This window comes from Cnephaeus nilssonii, assembly GCF_951640355.1.
Source record: "Cnephaeus nilssonii genome assembly, chromosome: 24".
Classification (NCBI taxonomy): Eukaryota; Metazoa; Chordata; class Mammalia; order Chiroptera; family Vespertilionidae; genus Cnephaeus; species Cnephaeus nilssonii.
Window position 1 is genome coordinate 3800932 of NC_137095.1, and position 19746 is coordinate 3820677.

At 41.8% G+C, this 19746-nt stretch overlaps 1 protein-coding gene across 1 annotated transcript in view; it reads left to right on the forward strand.

The window, feature by feature from the left end:
* ETFA (electron transfer flavoprotein subunit alpha) overlaps positions 1–19746 on the forward strand; it is a 44167-nt gene that overhangs the window by 12461 nt on the left and 11960 nt on the right. The window contains exons 7-9 of the mRNA XM_079764146.1: positions 76–177; positions 1310–1378; positions 2242–2324. Of these exons, the coding sequence (XP_079620272.1) occupies positions 76–177; positions 1310–1378; positions 2242–2324 (254 nt within the window). The remainder of the gene's footprint in view (positions 1–75; positions 178–1309; positions 1379–2241; positions 2325–19746) is intronic.

Below are 19746 nucleotides of genomic sequence, written 5' to 3' on the forward strand. Positions count from 1 at the left end.
TTCTCTTAAAAATTGTTGTTGTACAACTTGAATTCATAGTCATTGTTTTGTTATATATATTATCATTGTATGTAGCATCAAGCACTTCCCCGGTGGGGATATCAGAATGGCTCGACCAGAAATTAACCAAGAGTGATAGACCAGAGCTAACTGGCGCCAAAGTGGTGGTGTCTGGTGGTAAGTGAGATTTGTAATGCATTGATCTTAAAAGATGATGTCAGGTTAAAATACTTTGATTTTATTGATGTTCATTTTAGAGGAGCACAGATTTTTTTTTCAAATGTGAGAAGTAGGTAAGTTGTGAGTATTATTTCCATTTTACCGATTAGGAAAATGAAATCATGAGCTTAATACCCCATTTGGGCTTTCTGTTGCAAATCTGTGTCCCTGGCACGAGGGGGAGCATAGTACAGAGCTTATCAACGTAACTTGACAACTTAGTGTCTGTTTTATTGACTGACTTCCAAGTTATTCTGAAGAGTATGGTTGGCTTGTGAGTCATAGAAAGAATTGGGGGGAATCTCGGGGCCGTGTGGTATGATTCTCACCCTTCACACTACTTTGTTTCAACTTGCTGTGTTTTACACGGTCCTTCTGTATGAATGACTCTGAAAGTTTCTTCACGTTCAATATCAAAGCTGTTAATGTTCACAAGCTTGCTTCTTTTTGTATATCATGCTCCTGTTTGTAGAAAAACACACACCCATTTTATAAAGTCTGCTACGATTTTAAAATCTTTCCAAAGTAAACATCAAACAAAGTAAGTAAGCTTCCGGACAGCCTTGCACTGGCAAGAGGCATTGAGAGGAAATAATTTAACATTTTGAAAAGATGTATCTGACTCATTTCATCCCTTATTTATTCAAGACGTGATTATTGGGTATCGGTTCTATGCCAGGCCCATGCACAGTGCTGGAGGGAGGGAAAGCAGGTTCTTGCTGGCAAGGTGCTGGAAGGCTAGTGCAATGACTTCTCTACAGAGTCATTCAGTGAAGTTTTGCTGAATACTGTGCATATAGCAGTGGCCGAGATAGACATGGATCCTGCAGCTGAAGAGTTTTTGTTCTAGCGGGGAAGACTGATTGAAAGGTCGGCTATGCCATTAGTTAACTGGTTAGTTCATTACAGCGGTGCGAATGCTTTACAGAAGTAGAGGAGCATCCCCGGGGAAGACAGGACAGGCTTCTCGGGGGAGGGGCGTGCTTAAGGTGACCGTTAGGAAATGCGAAGATCACTCAGGTATACAACGTTGCAAAATTGTTGTGGAATGGAGTTTATATTTGCCTATTTTTTTTTCTTTTTTAATGAGGTCGGGGTTTGAAGAGTGGAGAGAACTTTAAGTTGTTATATGATTTGGCAGATCAACTCCATGCTGCAGGTAAAGTTGTTTCCCTTTTCACTGGAAATCTTTTCATTATTTCATTTATCTATGTCACTCAAGGCTGAAAATTATTTTACTTTTTCCAGTTTTTAAGTTTCTCTCTGAAACAGTTTCTCTTAGTCTCCAAGTTAATAATGGCATAGCATTCAGTGAGGAGTGGGTGTCTCCACTCTTTTTTATTATTTATGCAACACTTAATTTGCCAAATCTTAGTAGTTTCTTCTGTTTTTAAGAGAATTTAAATACTAGCTTCAGTGACTACTTCAGAGTCAGGAATGCCCTTGTTTTTCTCTTTATTGGTGGTCTAAATAAATCTCTCATACCAATTGAAATGAACATTTAATGATATTTTAAAATTGTACTTAATCATTTATAGGCAAGATAGAACATATGAGGAGAGAAAGACAGGGAATAGGATTGTGGGTCCCAGCGAGGTCAGAGGATTGTTGGAGTTGGTACTGAAGGCAGTCAGTCAGGAAGAGGGGGTCACAGAGAGACAGTGGAGATGGAAGCTGTCAAGGGATATTGGTAATGGAAAGGTGGGGTGTATGGCCATGGTGTGGCTGAGGTAGCGTGGGGGACAAGGTAACTGGAGGCGAGTCGTTTAAGGAACTAAGAATCCAGGGTGTTAAAATCTCCAAGAGTGAAGACTAGTATTTGAGAAAGTGACAGAAGCTAAAAATCATTGAGAAATAAAGGGGCTTGATCAAGTAAGGAGTTGATGACGTAAGACCTTAATAAAATAAATTTCTAACTGCACTGTATCAGTGTTGGGGTTTTTGTTTTTTATAATTATCAGCGATATCCCAACTAGCTGAATAATCAGGCTTAAAAAATGACCATTTCCCCTCCCCCCTTAGTTGGTGCTTCTCGTGCTGCTGTTGATGCTGGCTTTGTTCCCAACGACATGCAAGTTGGACAGACAGGAAAAATAGTAGCACCAGTAAGTATTGCAATAAAATATGCTGTGCAGAGGGATATGGGGACAAGACCTGTGTGCATTTGTTGAACACTCACCTCAGTGATTTGTGTCCTGTTCCGTGTGCTTAAGCAGTTAGCCGTTACCATGGTGAATGTGTTCTTCACAGGCTCTGTGGATTTCCGGGACTCAGTATGTGCTTGGCTGTCCTTAAATCCACCATTGTTTTTCAGATTTTTTGAAGAATTCATATCATAACATGAAATACAAAATTGGTAAAAGCACTTTGCGTGTCATTGTTAAAAAACTTTATAAGTTCACGTTGACATTTATTTGCTATAAAGCCTATTTATTATAAAATCAATCAACAAAAATAATGAGTCTATAGTAATGATCACTTATGAATAAGTGATACCAGGAAGTTCCTCAGTTAAACCTGTCCAAAGCTAACAAAAGAAATGCTTTGGTTTCACAGTTGAGTCAGTAAAATACGTAATGATCATCACATTTCTTAGATCAGTGGTCGGCAAACTCATTAGTCAACAGAGCCGCAGTTTGCCGACCACTGTCTTAGATGATACAGGTTTTCAGTGAGTAAGATTCTCAGCCACTTTAAATATTTATCGTGCGGAGGGAATGAGTGGTCTTAATGTATTTAAAAACGAGATACTGCTATCTCCTGCTTTTTGAAAGTTTGGCTCAAGCCACTTTGCTTTCACGAAAGTCCTACATTACTATTCTGTTTCGTTTAACGAAGAAATCTGAAGAGGATTTATGACTTTTGTGGACAAAAAAGTGAAAAGCGAGAATCATACTCAGTGTTTGTTGTGCAGCTACAGAGGCAGTGGCGGCCGGACGGCGAGTGTGGCGCTGCGTTTCCTGTCACGTGGCGTTACTTTCGGCTCCACGTGTCGCTTGGTCTGGTTTGGTAGGCTGTGTGGGGGTCTGGGAACGCGCACAAAGTTATCCATTTGCATTTATGACAGTTACTTAGTTTTATGCCATTTGGCTTAACGGAAGGTTACCTTGGAACACTACCTTCAGAGAGTGGAAAAACCTGTATTGTCACAGCCATTAAAAATCTCTCTCATCTCAGTGCCCTGTCCATCACATGTTCGTTCAAAATTTCACAATAGTCAACATGGTAAGTATTTTCTTGGAAATTTGTTTTGAAGTGCCTGCTCAGTCTTTTGCCCATTTTAGAATTGGATGCTTTGTCTTATTATCTCTTCGTAGGAGTTACGTATATAACCCATGTACAAATTCTTCGTTACATACGTGCACTGTGAATATTTTTACTCATTTTCTATTTTATTAAATTTTGAATGCACCATCGGCGAATCTCTTCCCCAGTCAGTAGGTGGTCTTTGTGTTTGGTTTCCTTTGCTGTGAAGACACTTTTTAGTTGGATGTAAGCCCATATGCTTATCTTGTTTGTTTTCCTTGCCAGAGGAGATACATATCAGAAAAAATATTGCTGAGAGAAATGTCAGAGATATTATTGCCTATGATTTCTTTCAGGATTTTTATGGTTTCAAGTTTTATGTTTAAGTCTTTAATCCATTTTGAGTTTATTCTTGTATATGATGTAAGAAGGTGGTCTGGTTTCATTTTTTGGCATGCATTTGTTAAGTTTTCCCAATACCATTTATAAACAGACTGTCTTTATACCCCAGTATGCTCTTCCCTCCTTTGTTATCTGTTAATTGACCGTATAGGTGTGGGTTTATTTCTGGGCTCTGTATTCTGTTCCATTGTTCTGTGTGTCTGTTTTTATGCCAATACCATGTCGTTTTGATTACTATGGCCTTGTAGTATAGTTTGATACCAGGTAGCATGACCTCCCACTTTGTTTTTCTTTGTCAGGTTTTCTGGGGCTATTCAGGGACTTTTATGGTTTTAGGAAAATTTTTGGATTGTGTGTTTTAGTTCAAGGAAAACACCATTGGTGAAAGGAGTATTTTAATAGCCTTTTCAGAAAATGGTGGGTATTGTTCTTTAATGTCACATCAGAACTTGACAAGTAGTCATTTCGGAAAGGTTATTTCAAGTGTGGATTCTGAAGCCATATCAATGAACTTTTCATTCTCTTCCATTAAATCCATTGGTCTGTATTGCACTTTGAAGGGATCTTTTGCCATCTTACAACATTATGCGTTGTCTATTTAGAAAATAATGGTTTGCTGAGTTTGCACATCTTCCAGATGTCGACCATATTTTATCAATATCAAAAATATCACATTTACTAATATCACCACTTGTCTTATTAAAAGATGCTTTAAAGCTCATATTCATGGATACAAGTTTTTTAGAATTCTAATTACCACCTAAAAGCTCAAACTTTGTTCTTGGCAACAAAAACTTTCAATTATTTTCTCAGAATTGACTTTTTGCTTTCTGGTCTGAAAAGCTAAAATAAATAATTTTTGGCTTTTAAACTCACCATGTCTGTGTGAAAAATAAAACATTCAGCTCAGCTGGCAGGGCTCAATGTTTGAACCAGGACGTCACAGTTCGATTCCCGGTCAGGGCACACGCCGGGTTGCGGGCTCCATCCCCAGTGAGGGGCACGCAGAAGGCAGCCAATCAATGATTCTTTTTCATCATAGTTGTTTTTATTTCTCTCCCTCTCCCTTCCTCTCTGAAATCAATAAAAACATTAAAAAGTTTAAAAAATAATAGGCTTAAAATTTAAAATATATAAAGTTTTCAAAAATTAAGTGTTATTGCCATCCAAGACAACAAATGTTGTGTCTGCTTGTGTACAAGGAAACCTTTGGGATTTCAGATGTCAGTTTATTGGATGATAATGGGGTTAAAGACCTGATAGCAGTTATAACTGTAAGAGCACCATTACTGTACTGAGAACGAACTGCGTTAATCTCTCTAAACATTCACATTTATACTAAAAGACCTGTTACCTTAAAAGTTTTCAGGAAACACAAAAATACAGGTACAATCTAGTAGTTACCAGAGTGATGATTTCCTCGTAAGTCACGTAGTCGCTGGAAGACCCCACGGTGCAGTGGTGACAGGATGAGAGAGAAGGGCAGGGACCACTTGGATGTCACTGTCAAAGTCTTGACCTTGGAGGGGTCAAGGGGTCTTGGGGCTCCCAGGGGTGCAGACCCTATTTGAGAATCGCTGTCCTAGTACTTCTGGATTATAGACATTGAATAGCAGGGAGATTGTGGATTCTGTTACATTCCTATTGAGAATATTACGTTTTGATTTTAGCAGGCAGGTAACTTGGCAGAAATAAAACTCCAGACTCTGCCTTCTCTTGTAGTCCTTGCCGGATGGCTTAGGGGCACCTCACACGTGTCTAATGCAGGCACCACCCAGAGTTCTGAGCAGTTTGTGGTTCCGTCTAGGATTTCCTCCCTTACTTTCCAGCCACAGGTACTGTCTCTGTGTGTTTCCTCAACTAATGTGACTGCAGGTTTCTATCCCACGTGGCTGCTTTCCGGTTGGGAACGAGCAGAGGTGTATGGTGAGCGCACCTCATGCCTTCCTCCCTACAAAATGCTGGCCTCCCGTGCTGCCTGTGCCGGCGGGTCTCCGGTGACTTAAACAGGTACTGTCTGTGTTCGCCAGGTTTCCCAGTGTCTCCAGGAGGTTCCTCTGACGGGAGGGACTCCCTCGGGGCTGTAGGCAGGAGTCCTGAGGCCCAGCATTGATGCATTGCTTCACATCGTTCTGACTAGTGCAGGTTTGGATTATTACCTCCTAAATAACATTCTAATTAATGCTACTAAATACTGCATCAGGTTCTTGGCAGCCACATCCACCGCTGGCATGTTTACATTGTGGACATCCGGAAGCTCTGTCTCATCTCCCCCACACGTTCTCGCCTGCTATGGAGCCGTCTCCCTTGTCTGCTAATAATGCAGTGTTTCTTTGTGTTTAAAACGGAACACAGTACTTTCATTTGTCTTCATTAAATTTTGATCTGTGTTCTCTACTAGAAACCTCTTGTAATAGTTCTGAAAGCATCACCGCAAATAGTAAGAAGTTCCCTGTTTTTTCAAGTAAGGGGAAACATTTCATTATACTCACAAAATAATTTCCCTTTTATTGTCAAAATTTTGAGAAAACATAATATCCAAAAGATTCTATGAATTTAGTTACACTTTTTGTTAATCCTCACCTGACGATATTTTTCCTATTGATTTTTAGAAAGAGTAGAAGGGAGGGAGGGGGGGAGAAGAGAGAGAGAGAGAGAAAACAAAAAACATCAATGTGAGGCCGGGGATCAAACCTGCGACCCAGGCTGTGCCCTTGCCTGGGAATCACACCAGTGACCTTTTGATGCACGGGCTGCCTCTTTAGCCACTGAGCCACACTGGCCAGCGCTAGTTACACTTTTAAATACATTTCTATGTTATCATTCACAGCAGTTTAACATGCTTACAGGAGATCATTGAACATGTATATATGGAACATTTCCTGGTATGTTTATGGATTCATGCTCCCTTTAAGAATTCTAACCCAGCGATATGGAACCACCAGTCTATAGCTTATGTTGCACAAAGACTTCGTTCCTCTCCATTTGTTAATTAACCTCTTATTTGGAAATAATTTCAAACTTACAAAAAGTTGAGAAGTAGTAAGAGTGCTGTGTGTGGTTTTGATTTGTATTTCCCTGAAGATGTAGTGATGTGGAGACCTTTTCAAGTGCCTCTTGGCCATCTGTATGTCTTCCCATTTTTAAATAGGGTTATTATTACTATTGTTACTATTTTGCTATTCAGTTGTATGAGTTCTCTTTTTAAAATATATTTTATTGATTTTTTTACAGAGAGGAAGGGAGAGGGATAGAGAGAAACATCCATCAGCTGCCTCCTGCACACCCCCTAGTGGGGATGTGCCCACAACTAAAGTACCTCCCCTTGACTGGAATAGAACCTGGGACCCTTCAGTCCGCAGGCCGACGCTCTATCCACTGAGCCAAACCAGTTAGGGCTTTTTTTTAAATACATTTTTATTGATTTCAGAGAAGAAACATCAATGATGAGAATCATTGATTGGCTGCCTCCTACACGCCCCCTACTGGGGATCGAGCCCGCAACCTGGGCATGTGCCCTTGACCCTTCAGTCCGCAGACGCTCTATCCACTGAGCCAAACTGGCTAGAGCTGTATGCATTCTTTATGTATTTTGGATGTTAACCCCTTATAGGTTGTATGATTTGCAAATATTTTTCTCCCATTCAGTAGGTTCCCCTTTCATTTTGTTGGTTTCCTTTGCTGTACAAGGGCGTGGACCCCTGGACCAGACTGACAGCTGGCTGTCGGAGGGGAGGGGAGGTGGGTGAAGGACAGTGACAAGATTAACCAAAGAACATACATGCAAAACCCGCAGACACAGACAGCGGTGGTGATGGCCAGAGGGAAGCGGGGGAGGGGCTGGATGAAGGTGGGCAAGGGGGCGGCACATCTGTAATAGTGTTAACAATAAAAATAAAGTTTAAAAACGTTACATCTCTCCCATCCTCTTCCTGGTTCATGGGTTGGTGCTCAACCACTGAGCCACACACTCTGGGCTACCAGTTTTTTTAAAAAGGTTTGATAGTCTGATGGGCACAAGATCTCATGTTCATTGTTGTTTGCATTTTCCTGATCTTTTCCTTTGCTAAGTGTCCATTTATGGGTTTTTTCCCTCTCAATTTCCTGTTCATACTTTTTTTTGGCTCATTTTTCTATTGAGTTACCTTTTTCTTATCAATTCTTGGAAGTTCTTTTATTAATTTTGGATGCTAATCATTTGTTGGTTATGTATTGTTTACACATAAACAGTTTATAGATGTCTTTTCCATTTCTTTACTCATTTCTTTTTGATAAGGAGAAGCTTTCCATGTAGTTGTTGAAGTAATTTTTTTCTTTTTGTTATATACTTTTTGTGTCTTGTTTAAGGAATCTTTCTCAAGATAAGGGTATAACAATATTCACCTGTAAAGCTTTGCCTTTTAAATTTTGGTTTATAATTACTTGATATGATTTTCATGTTTGGTGTTAAGTAGGTATTCAGTTTTTTCCTCATATAGGTAACCATTTATCACACATTCCTCTTCACTACAGGTCAGCCCTTACATACCAAGTTTACACACACACACACGTCTGTTTCTGGGCCCTCTGTTGTGTCCTGCCAGCAGTCGTGTATGTGTCCCTGTAACGCTATACCCGAAGCTTTATAATGAAGTTTCCTAGTTGAGCGTGGCTCTCTGCCCTTCTCTGCAGTTTTAGAGTTAGTTCGTCAAGCTCCACAGTTGGATTGGATTGGAAATATCGGTGTACCTGACCCAAGTTTAGTCACTCCTGAAGCTGTGTAGGTACTGAAGCTTCCGAGAACCCAAGTCTGCATCTTATTATTTTAAAAGATAAAGTTTGTAATTAGTTCCCAGTAAATCCAAAACCTAAAATAATGTCCCCTCAATTATAAAGTTTCCATTTAAGTACTTTTGTAAGAATCATCTGGCATTTTCTGCATAATAGGAAGCTTTTAAGACACCAATTTCTTAGCTGTTTCACATTCAGTCATTAGTTAGTATGTTCCTAGACAATGCAGGGCGGGGGCGGTATCAGCTATTCTGCAGCCTTTAAACAGAGAGGGATGTGAATAAACACTGAGAAAATACACTCAACATACATGATGGATGCAAATAATAATTAGCTAATAACCAAGGCCATTTAAAACAATAATTTACTGATTGAGACTAGTGGGGTGACTCTCGCTGGGGAGTTGAGGTGTGTGGGCGGGACCTGGAGAAGGGGCTCAGTCAGTCCCCAGAGGTGATGGACCGTTTTCCCTGCTTGGCTCCTGGGACCCCAGAAACACGTGCTGTCAATCATTGGAAGCCTCAGATTAAGCAGTGACATTTTAAAATCTCAAAATGGCTGACTTTTGGGCTTCTTACTACTTGTGGTTATACAGTGTGAACGTAAGATACGATCCTGCCAGGGAAACAGCTGAGAGACAATTGCTGCGTGGACCAGACAGTCTCTCTCAGACACAGAAGCACCGTAAATGTGCACTCATGCACATTCATTATAGCTTTTTTTCCCATTTGATAGTGACTTTTGCGTTTAAAAAGAACAAGTTGCAGTAATATTCAGATAGCAAAAATTCAAGTGAGGAACATTGGATGTATCAGTGAATTTGGGGAGTCAATGTCTTTGCAATATTTAGTCTTCTGTCTGTGACCATGATTTTATTTCTCCATTTATTTAGATGGTATCATAATTTCTTTATAAAGGTATATAGATAATAGGAATGCAGTTGATATTTATATACTGCTCTTATTTTTCTGTAGATTCTCTTGAGGTTATACATACACTGTTTGGGAATAATGAAATTTTGTGTAATTTTCTTACTGTGTCAGTTATGGCTCCTAGGATATTGTTAGGTAAAGTGGCGATGATAAACATCTTTATTCTTATTTTCAAGGAAATCCCTCTACTAGTCCACTACTAGGTATGTTTGCTGTCTGTTTTTTGTAGACATTCTTTGTCAGATTAGAGAAGTTCCCCACAATAGCCTGTAGATAATAGTTAAAAGGATTAAGAGTTTAGACTTTCTAGCCAGGTGCCTGAGTCCAGCTCTCAGTGTTACCGCTTGCTTACTGTGCGACCTCGGACAACTGCTTACCTTCTCTGTACCGGTTTTGTCAGCTGTGTAGTGGCGATAATGGTCACTGTTTTAGCCCGGCCGGCGTGGCTCCGTGGTTGAGCATCAACCTAGGAACCAGGAGGTCACGGTTCGATTCCCGGTCAGGGCACATGTCTGGGTTGCAGGCTCGATGCCCAGTGGAGGTTGTGCAGGAGGCAGCCGGTCAATAATTCTCTCTCATCATTGATGTTTCTATCTTTTTCTCCCTCTCCCTTCCTGTCTGAAATCAATAAAAAAAAAGTCACTGTTTCGTTTGGTAGTTACGAAGTTTTGATGAGTTGATATTTGTAAAACACTTAAAATTGTGCCCAGCAGTTACTATTACAAATCCTCATTTGCTAAGAGACTATTTTTCTTTTGAAATAACAGATACTGCTGAATTCTTATTTCTTTAACTGATGTCTGATAATGTCATTGGATGTTGTTAGCACATTAACATTTGTTGAGCTTAATAAAACGTCAGATTTATGCCATGATTAGAGTTAGAATGGCTTGAAGCCTGGCCAGTGGCAGTTCCCAGGTTAGTTACATTTTTTTCTGGATTGCCTGCGGAAACTGGTGCTGACCTTACCTTCCTCACCGTCAGGCTTAGAAGCATGTTGCAGTCATGATGGAGCCTGTTACCGAGTGCCAGGGAAGGGGTTTTCACATGTAGTGCTGCTGCTTCATGGTGGTAGGTTTCTTTGTCTACATTTTGGTGTTTCACTGACAGATCAGGGCCCATTTATAATTGTGACAGTAAGCGGGTAGTTACTAGATGAAGAAGCCATTTGGGGAGAATTTATCAACACAAGAAATTTTGCTTCTGGGGTTCTTTTTCGAAAACTCACTCATGTTAGATAGTCTGTGTAGGAACAAACTTGATCGAGTCATTTGTATACAACTGGGACTGCTGTTCTGACCTGCTAAAAAGCTCCAGATTGACAGTCCTGTTCATACTGCATTATCCAGCGTGGCTTTTAACTCCCAGAGAACTGTGTTCACAAATTGATGCCTTATTCCTTTGGGTTTGGTATAGAAGCATTAAATTGTACTAAAATATTCATATGTGAGTGCATTTAGCTGAAAGCAATTGATGTTCTAGTCCCAAGAGGACCGAGAGCAGTGCCGTATGGACTGGCGTCCACAGCTCCCTGAGCGTGGCGTGCTTCTTCGAGTGATTGCGTGCTGGGTGGCCAGTCCTGCAGCGCAGCCCGCAAGGACCCGGAGAGGCTGCAGGCTGGTAAACAGGGGTTTAGTACATGCGCTGGTTGTGCCGTAGTTAAGACTCATTTGCTAAAAATTAGTTGTATCTTTGACTTCTGATTTTATCTTTGATTCATTTTGATTAGATTGATTTATCTAAACATTTATTCCAGAGGACTATGTCAGTAAAATTTTGATACATTACCATTTTATATACAAAGTTAAAATTTGTAAGTTTGGAGAGTCTATTGAATTCTTTTTACATATATAGTAACTTTGAAAGCATCCCAGTGATACGATATATTGACCTCGCTTGTCAATCCAGTTTAACAGCTGACATGAAACTCAGTAAGAGGAGACAGACACTCTCCGTTGTAGCTATCTTGGTGTGGTACCTTGAAAGGAATAGAACTAGTCTAAATTTTTATTATTCTAACTGTATTTTTGGTTCATATTAAAACTAATTTACTTTCTCATGAATAGCTTCAGATATAAACATGCACATGAATGTCGGAGAACATAAGACGTGTACTAGAAGGAAATGATTACAGTGGATAACTGACCATTTAGCGTATGTAATTCCATCCCTTTGTTCACTTTAGGGTCCAAGATACGAGTACTAACATCTTGTACAAAAGAATATTTTAATAACTTAATGAAATTCTTATAACTCTAGAAGGTGCTAAAAGGAAATCTTTCTGTAACTTAGGCTGAACTTCACAAATCTGCTTGGCTTTTTTCCCCCATAAACTTTATTTTTTAGAACAGTTTTAGAGTTACAGAAAAATTGCAAAGATAGGACAGAGAATTCACATAGATCCTGTAGTACCTTTTCCCCTTATTGTTGTTGTCATTTTTTAAACATTATATTAATAACATTTTATAATTGTCAAAAACACCAGATTCTAGAATTATGTTTTTTAAAGATGGAGAATTGTGTGAAGTTTTCTGACAGGGCTTTCTAACTTTCTAATGACTTTTTGATTGATGTGAAATCTAACAAAGTATGCCATTTAGTCATTTTTAAGTGTACAATTCAGTGCCAATAATAACAGTCACACTGTTGTGCCACCATCATCACCATACCCAAAATTTTTCATCGCCCCAAACAGAGAAACTCCATACCCATTAAACAGTAGCTCCTCCTCCCTTCCACCCCAGTCCCTGGTCAGCCCTGTATGTCTGTGATTTTGCCTGAGCTGGTGGGTATTTCATAAAAGTGGAATCATACATTATTTGTCCTTTCGTGACTGTCTTATTCCATTTAGCATGTTTTCGGATTTCATCTGTATTATAGTGTGTGTAAGAACTTTATTCCTTTTTATGTCTGAATAATATTCCATAAACATTTTGTTTATTCATTTATTTGTTGACAGACACTTGGATTGTTTTGTTTTCACCTTTTAACCATTGTCAATAATGCTGCTGTAAACATTCACTTACAAGTATCTGTTTGAGTCCCTGTTTTCAGTTCTTTAGGTTCTACTCCTAGGAGTGGGGTTGCTGGGCCATATAGTAATTCTGTATTTAGCTTTTTGTTGTTGTTGTTAATCCTCATCCTAGGATATTTTTTCCGTTGATTTTTAGAGAGAGTGGAAGGGAGGGGAAGAAACAGAGAGAAACATCTGTGTGAGAGAGACACATTGCTGGTTGCCTCCCGCACGTGCCCTGACCAGAGCCAGCAATTGAGCCTGCAACCGAGGCACGTGCCCTTGACCAGAATCGAACCTGCGCCTCTTCAGTCTGCGGCCCGACACTCTAACCTCTGAGCAGAAGGGGCTAGGGCTGTGCTTAGCTTTTTGAGGAGCCTCCAAACTGTTTTTCTCTGGCTACTTTGTAGCTTTCATGAGCTCCTTGGCATAGAAGTTATCATAATTTAATTTAATTTTATCACTCATTTCTTTATTTTAAAGATATTTTTATTGATTTCAGAGAGGAAAGGAGAGGGATAGAGAGATAGAAACATCAATGATGAGAGAGAATCACTGATCGGCTGCCTCCTGCACGCCCCCACTGGGGATCGAGCCCACAACCTGGGCATGTGCCCTTGACCGGAATCGAACCCGGGACCCTTCAGTCCGCAGGCTGATGCTCTATCCACTGAGCCAAGCCAGCCAGGGCTGATCATAATTTTAGATTAAACATCAAGAAAGGCTGTGCTTAAGCAGTGGCCTACTTTTCCCAGTAATTTGGGAAGGGAGCAGCATGGTGAGTGAAGGGAGTACTTGGAAGCCGGTCCTGGGGAGCTGTTCCTGGGCTTCGGTGTTTTCTCACTGGTACGCGTAGAGATGGCTTAGACGACCTCAGAGCTCCTCACTACGCCAGGATTCTGTGCTGGTCTATACGATCTAGCATGTTCTAACTGACTTGGGAAGCCGTAATGATAAAATATTTGATAGTCAAACTTTTTATTTAACCTGAAATGCAAAGCTTTGCACTAGATTGGTTATATATCTTAAGTATTTTGGTGTCATTTACCCAATATTTCAATATAAATTAATCTGAATAATTTCAACAATGTATCTAATAATATACTTGGCTTTCTCTCATTCTAAGTGTACTTGGGGAATATTTTCCCACGCTGAAAAATCTGTGAAATAATGTAGAAGCGCAAGTTAATACTAAGCACTTAATTGTAAAATAGTTCAATATTAAAAATTATACTTTACTGTAAAAAATTCTCTTAAGAAAACCTTATTTCAGGTCCTATGCACCCTATGTGATCAAAACCCATAATTTAAAACCAGTACTAAAAGGTGAAGAGCTGAAATTTCACGTTTTCTGAGTTTCAGTTAAACTTTTGAGTTGTGAGCCACAATATAATGTCCTTTTTTTTAAAAGATCTTTTTAACTTTGTATTTGAGCAACTGGGTTATTAAGTTTACAGTTTGAAAGCAATAGTGAAGTACACGCTGAAGCCTGTGAGCAGCCATCTGCTCTGGGCGTGTCCCCCGGGAGCTGGGGAAAGAGTGATCAGCAGGAAGAGGATGGAGACCCCATTCCCGGGGTGAGTTAGGTTTCAGAACATGTCTGACTAACCCCGGTCCCCATTCTCTGCCTGATGAGCACCAAGCCTGGGAAGGCCCGTTCCCGGGAGAGCCCTCCGGGGCTGGGCGAGGCCTGCCGCCCTTCCTTCGGAATGTTCTCTGCCTCCGCCTCTGCCTCCCATTAGCAGTCATCGGTGTGGGCTTCACTGACGGCCAGGGCAGAGGTTTCCATCTAAAGTATTAGCTGGTTTTCAGTACAGGGACATAAATTAAAACGAGCATCAACCACAGTCAACAAGCAATAATTTCCACGTCTTGCCTCTTCGGAGTCCGTCTCCGTGACGGCCTTGTCGCTGGTGCGCGTGGGGGGGCCTGGCTGAGGAGTGTCCCGCTGACTGACTGGCAGAGAGAGGAGTCCGCAGGGTGAAGCGTGTGTCCCTGTCCAGCGTACGGAACCAGAGGCAATGGACCACTGGTGCCTTAGTAACGAGGGACAGCATCTAGGGTAGCTAGAATGGATGGTACTTTTTATATATAAACCAGAGATTTTTCCCTAGATAAACATATATACTAGACTTTTAGTAGACGAGTGACTTCAGTGAAAGCTACCAGTACTGTCACAATAAGAGCTATTGTGGTATAGTAGAGAAAGGACTGATTTTAAAATAAAAAAACTTGGGTTAAGCATCGTGTATATATCCTTAGACAACTCACTCACCCTGCCTGAGGCTGTGCCTTCCCATCTATACAATGGGAATAATACCCATTCCTTTGAGTGGTTGTCATAATTGCTGTCGTGTATAGAAAGTGCAGTGTGGTTGCTGGCATCTCCGAGACAGCTCGTGTAACTGAGGACTAACGTGTCGTCCTGAGTGCTGTCCTCTCCAGGAGCGCTGTTTGATGGATGGGACTGGCTTTGAGCTTCAGACCGAAGAGTGGGTCAAGGCCCTGTGGGTAAAGCTCAGGGCAGCCACAGGCCTGCCCGGGAGGGGAGCACAGGAGGGGCGCGCGCTGAGGAAAGAGCCGCAGCTCGCTGTGCTCTGCATTCTGGGGCCTCTTCCAGAAAGAAAAGGGACTTAAACACAGTTTGGCAAACATAAGAAACAATCTGTCCTTTTAAATGAGCAGCAAGATGAAATATAGCAATACTAATGCGCAGGAGACTTGCAGTAATTAGACAGTATAGTTAGGTTAATCTACTCCTCAAAAGACATTCATTATTTGCTGTAATAAATTCCATTTAACTCCTAACCTGGCAGTTGTCCTGTGTGTGTATTATGTTTTAGCTGGAACAGTTGCTGTTGAAGGTTATGCCTCTGTAGTCTTCTGGGTAAGCAAGGTTGAGAGAGCGCTTGCCGTTTTGTAAAACTGTTGTCTAGTCTGAGATAGTGATAGGTATTGTTTTTGAGAACATAACATTGGATCTCTGAACTTTAGTTAGAATTGCTTATGATGTCTTTAAATTTTCATCTTCGAAGAAATGTAGTTTCTTATATTCCTTCCCCAACTCTGTTTAGAAAGGGAGGCTGTTGGTAGAAATTTTAAACCTGATTTTTAAAGAGATGAAGCAATATTGGCTTGGCCTTTCTGCTCTTACAGATCCAGATTTAACCGCTCCACTCAAATTCATGTTTCATGTAAACAAAAAACTAAATGTTTAAATCTTTCTACTTTGTTTAAAGTAAAGCAGATTGAGGTTTCTGCAGGCAGAATACTGTCCCGATTCCAGAAAAGAGTCCGTGCATGAGTTTATATCATAAACTTGTGTAAATTTTACCTCTTACATATTTTTATATGACCATTTTAATGTCTTGATAATGTGTATATGGGATACATATCCCTGTGCAAAGATTATGTTAGAATTTTATAAAGAAATTCACCCCACATTCAACCACCACTGTCTAGGAAGTTGGGCAGAAATTATAACTTTATAGCTTACTTTAAAAAAATGCAAAAAAGGCCCTAGCCGGTTTGGCTTAGTGCAGTGGTCGGCAAACCACAGCTCGCGAGCCACATGCGGCTCTTTGGCACCTTGAGTGTGGCTCAGCGTTAGAACCACTTCTTCAAAATAGACTCGCCCAGGCCGAAAACCGACTTCTGCGCATGGGCCACGAAGTTTCAATCGCACTGTACGTGCGCGTCCGCACGTGATATTTTGTGGAAGAGCCACACTCAAGGGGCCAAAGAGCCGCATGTGGCTCGCGAGCCGCGGTTTGCCAATCACTGGCTTGGTGGATAGAGCGTCGGCCTGGGGACTGAAGGGTCCCGGGTTCGATTCCAATCAAGAGCACGTACCTCGGTTGCAGGCTCCTCCCCGACCTGGTTGTGGGCTAGATCCCCAGTGAGGGGCGTGCAGGAGGCAGCCAATCAGTGATTCTCTCTCATCGTTGATGTTTCTATCTCTCTCTCTCCCTCTCCCTTTCTCTCTGAAATCAATTAAAAAATTTTTTTTATTCAAAAAAGGAACCCACAGGAATCAATGACATTTTTCCAGTACATTATCCCAGGAGAACTATGTCACGGTAATAAGAAATTTCTTTGAGAGACTAATAGTTTAAACTACTCAAGTAAAGTGGAATTCATATGACAGGTGGCTGTCGTTATAACTTTTAGTGTAAAGTCCTGTGATCATTAAGTAATGCTGACAGCACTAACAGCACTCACTCTTGTAGCATTCCGTGAGCACTTGACACGCATGGTGTCATTTCATCATCACAGCACTCCGATTAGCTGCTCGTGTTTACCTCCTTCTCGCACATGAGTTGAACCCTGAGAGGTTAAGTAACTCCCAAGAACACAGATGGTGAGTGGAAGAGTCAGGACCTGAACCCTTTTCTCTCTGACCTTATTTGTTTAGTTACTAGAGGCCTGATGCATGTGTTTGTGCACTGGTGGGGTCCCTCGGCCTGGCCTGTGGGGATCGGGCCGAAACTGGCTCTCCGACATCCCCGAGGGGTCCCGGATTGCAAGAGGGCGGTTCTTGGGTGATGCACCCCGGAATCGGGCTCCCTCCTCTCTGGTTCTGAGTGCATCACCTGAGAACCGCAGCTGCCAAGTGACTGCAGCTCGGCAGCTCTTGGGTTGAGTGTCCCCTGGTGGTCATTGCGCGTCATAGCTACTGGTCTGACAGTCGCTTAGGCTTTTATATATATAGATATAGATACTAGTGACTGAACAAATGGTTTCTTACACTTGCTCATTTTCAACTTCCTTGAGTCGAGATCTTAGCTCACTAATTTTCTGTCATCCTAAGTATTACTATTAAGTGCATCCCACATTTTCTGTTACATGGTCGTCATCTTTTATCCACAGAGTGTATGTTCCAAGAACCCCAGTGTGGTACCAAACCCTATATATATATGGGACAGAAGTAGGTTTACAGTTGTTCATATAGAAAGTAATACAATCCTATATAATAAAAGGCTAATATGCAAATCGACCAAACAGGGAAACAACCGGTTGCTATGACATACAATGACCACTAGGGGACAGATGCTCAATGCAGGAGCTGCCCCCTGGTGATCAGTGCAATGGCGGGAGCCTCTCCTGCCTCCATGGCAGCGCTAAGGATATCCAACTGCTGGGGAGTGGGCCTAAGCCGTCAGTCGGACATCCCCTGAGGGCTCCCAGACTGCGAGAGGGCACAGGCCAGGCTGAGGGACCCCCACCCCCAGTGCACAAATTTCGTGCACTGGGCCTCTAGTAATTAATATAATACAAGAATAAACTGTGTGGCCTGGCTGTCTCAGTTGGGGTGTTGTCCCGTACACCAAAAAGGTTATGGGTTTGATCCCCGATTGTGGTGCATACGGGAGGCAACCGATCAATGTTTCTCTCTCACATCGATGTTTGTCTCTCTCCCCCCATCCTATCTCTCTAAAATCAATAAACATATCCTCAGATGAAGATAAACAATAGTAATAATTAACTGTGTTTCATGAACTCAAACTGTAAACCTACCTTTGCCCCACCCTGTACACTGTTCCCCCCCGTACATACATACCTATGATAAATTAGGCACAGTAAGATATTAATACATGAATCACTTTATTCACTTAAAATATATGGTATTAGAATAGGAGTTGAGTAAGTTACCTTATAAAGATAACTCTACAAGTGGAGTTCTTACTAAAACAGAAAACCCAACTCAAATACTGGTAAGTGGCTACTGAGACGAGAACTTGAATAGATAAGTGTGTGTGATCGTCAGGAACATTACATCATCTGAAGATGTTTCGGAAACAGCGTGACATTTCATCCCGGCACTCAGCACTTGTGAATTAGAGGCGAAGGGGATTAGGAGGTTCGGCTTTCCAGGTGTAAAGTAAGGAAGTTACGGGGACGTCAAGCATAGTCGCTAACAGTGCCGTGACTGTATGGCGATGGAAGGTCTGTGGGCTCGCCATGGCGCTCACGTTGTGAGGCACAGAGATGTGAATCGCTATGTTGTACACCTGAAGCTGATATAATATCGGATGTCAGCTACACTTTAATTTTTAAAATCTGGGAAATCTGTTTATTTCTGGAATTTTTCATTTAATGTTTTTGGACTGCAGTTGATTACAAGGGGGACACCTGTGCTCACTCTTTTTTGTTGTTGTTGTTGGTATTTTGTTCCAGATATTTAAAATTCTTAATTTATTGACTCAGATTATTTAGGTGCCCCCCCTTTTTTTCTTTTTTTCTTTGAGAAGTGTGAGTTTTTAAGGATATATTTTTATTCAGGTTCTAGAGTTTTAAGAAAAAATATAACTTATTAGAGAAAAAATGTGGTAGTTTCTCTTCAGAGTGTAAATTTGCTGTATTAGACCAGTAGGCTCGACTGCTCTTGGTGTTCTGTGATGCCCAGACGACCTGAACCTGTGACTCCCCTGCTTGATCTTGCCGCTCCTGCTGGTCTTCAGCGTGCGACACTGCCGACCTCCATGCTGGTTCGGAGTTGAGCACGCCCTGTGCCTGTGAGCGGTCTTGTTCTGACCAGCACAGGCACGGGCTCAAGGCGTTCTGTCCCTCCTCTCCCTTCCCACCAGGCTCCACAGGCCCCTGTGAGCGCACTCACCCGAAGGCTCTCCCCAGCTCCTTCCCCAGCACCTTGGATCTGTGCTGTCCGGCACGCTCCCGTTAGGGGTGTGGGTAGTCTGAATAGGAATTGACTAAAATTAGTTTCACCTGCTTCTTTTTACGTTAATGAGGCTAATAGAAGAGTTAAAATTAAACGTGGCTCACATTACATTGCATGTCTTCTGGATTTAACAGCGGTGCTGGGCAGAAGTCGCAGTGCAGGCAGACAACAGCTTTCCCCTCATGCTTCCGCCCTGGCTCCCGGAGGGCAGGTCTCCTGCACGAGGTCAGGGCGAGGCAGGGGTGAAGCTAGGACTGTCCTCTGAAGAACGCAGCCCAAACCCACGTCGCTGGCCAGAGAACACTCTGACCCCGTGGCTCCGCAGCCGGCTGGGTTCCCCTAGCACACGCGTGTCAAACTCACCGCCACGTGCTTGCTCTCCCGGGATTCAGATTTCATTCCAGGCACCTTCCCGCCTCTCAGACGTGTAGGCTTGTCCTCAAGCTGGACCAGTTCACCTGCTGTGAGCTTCCTTGGCCGGAGGA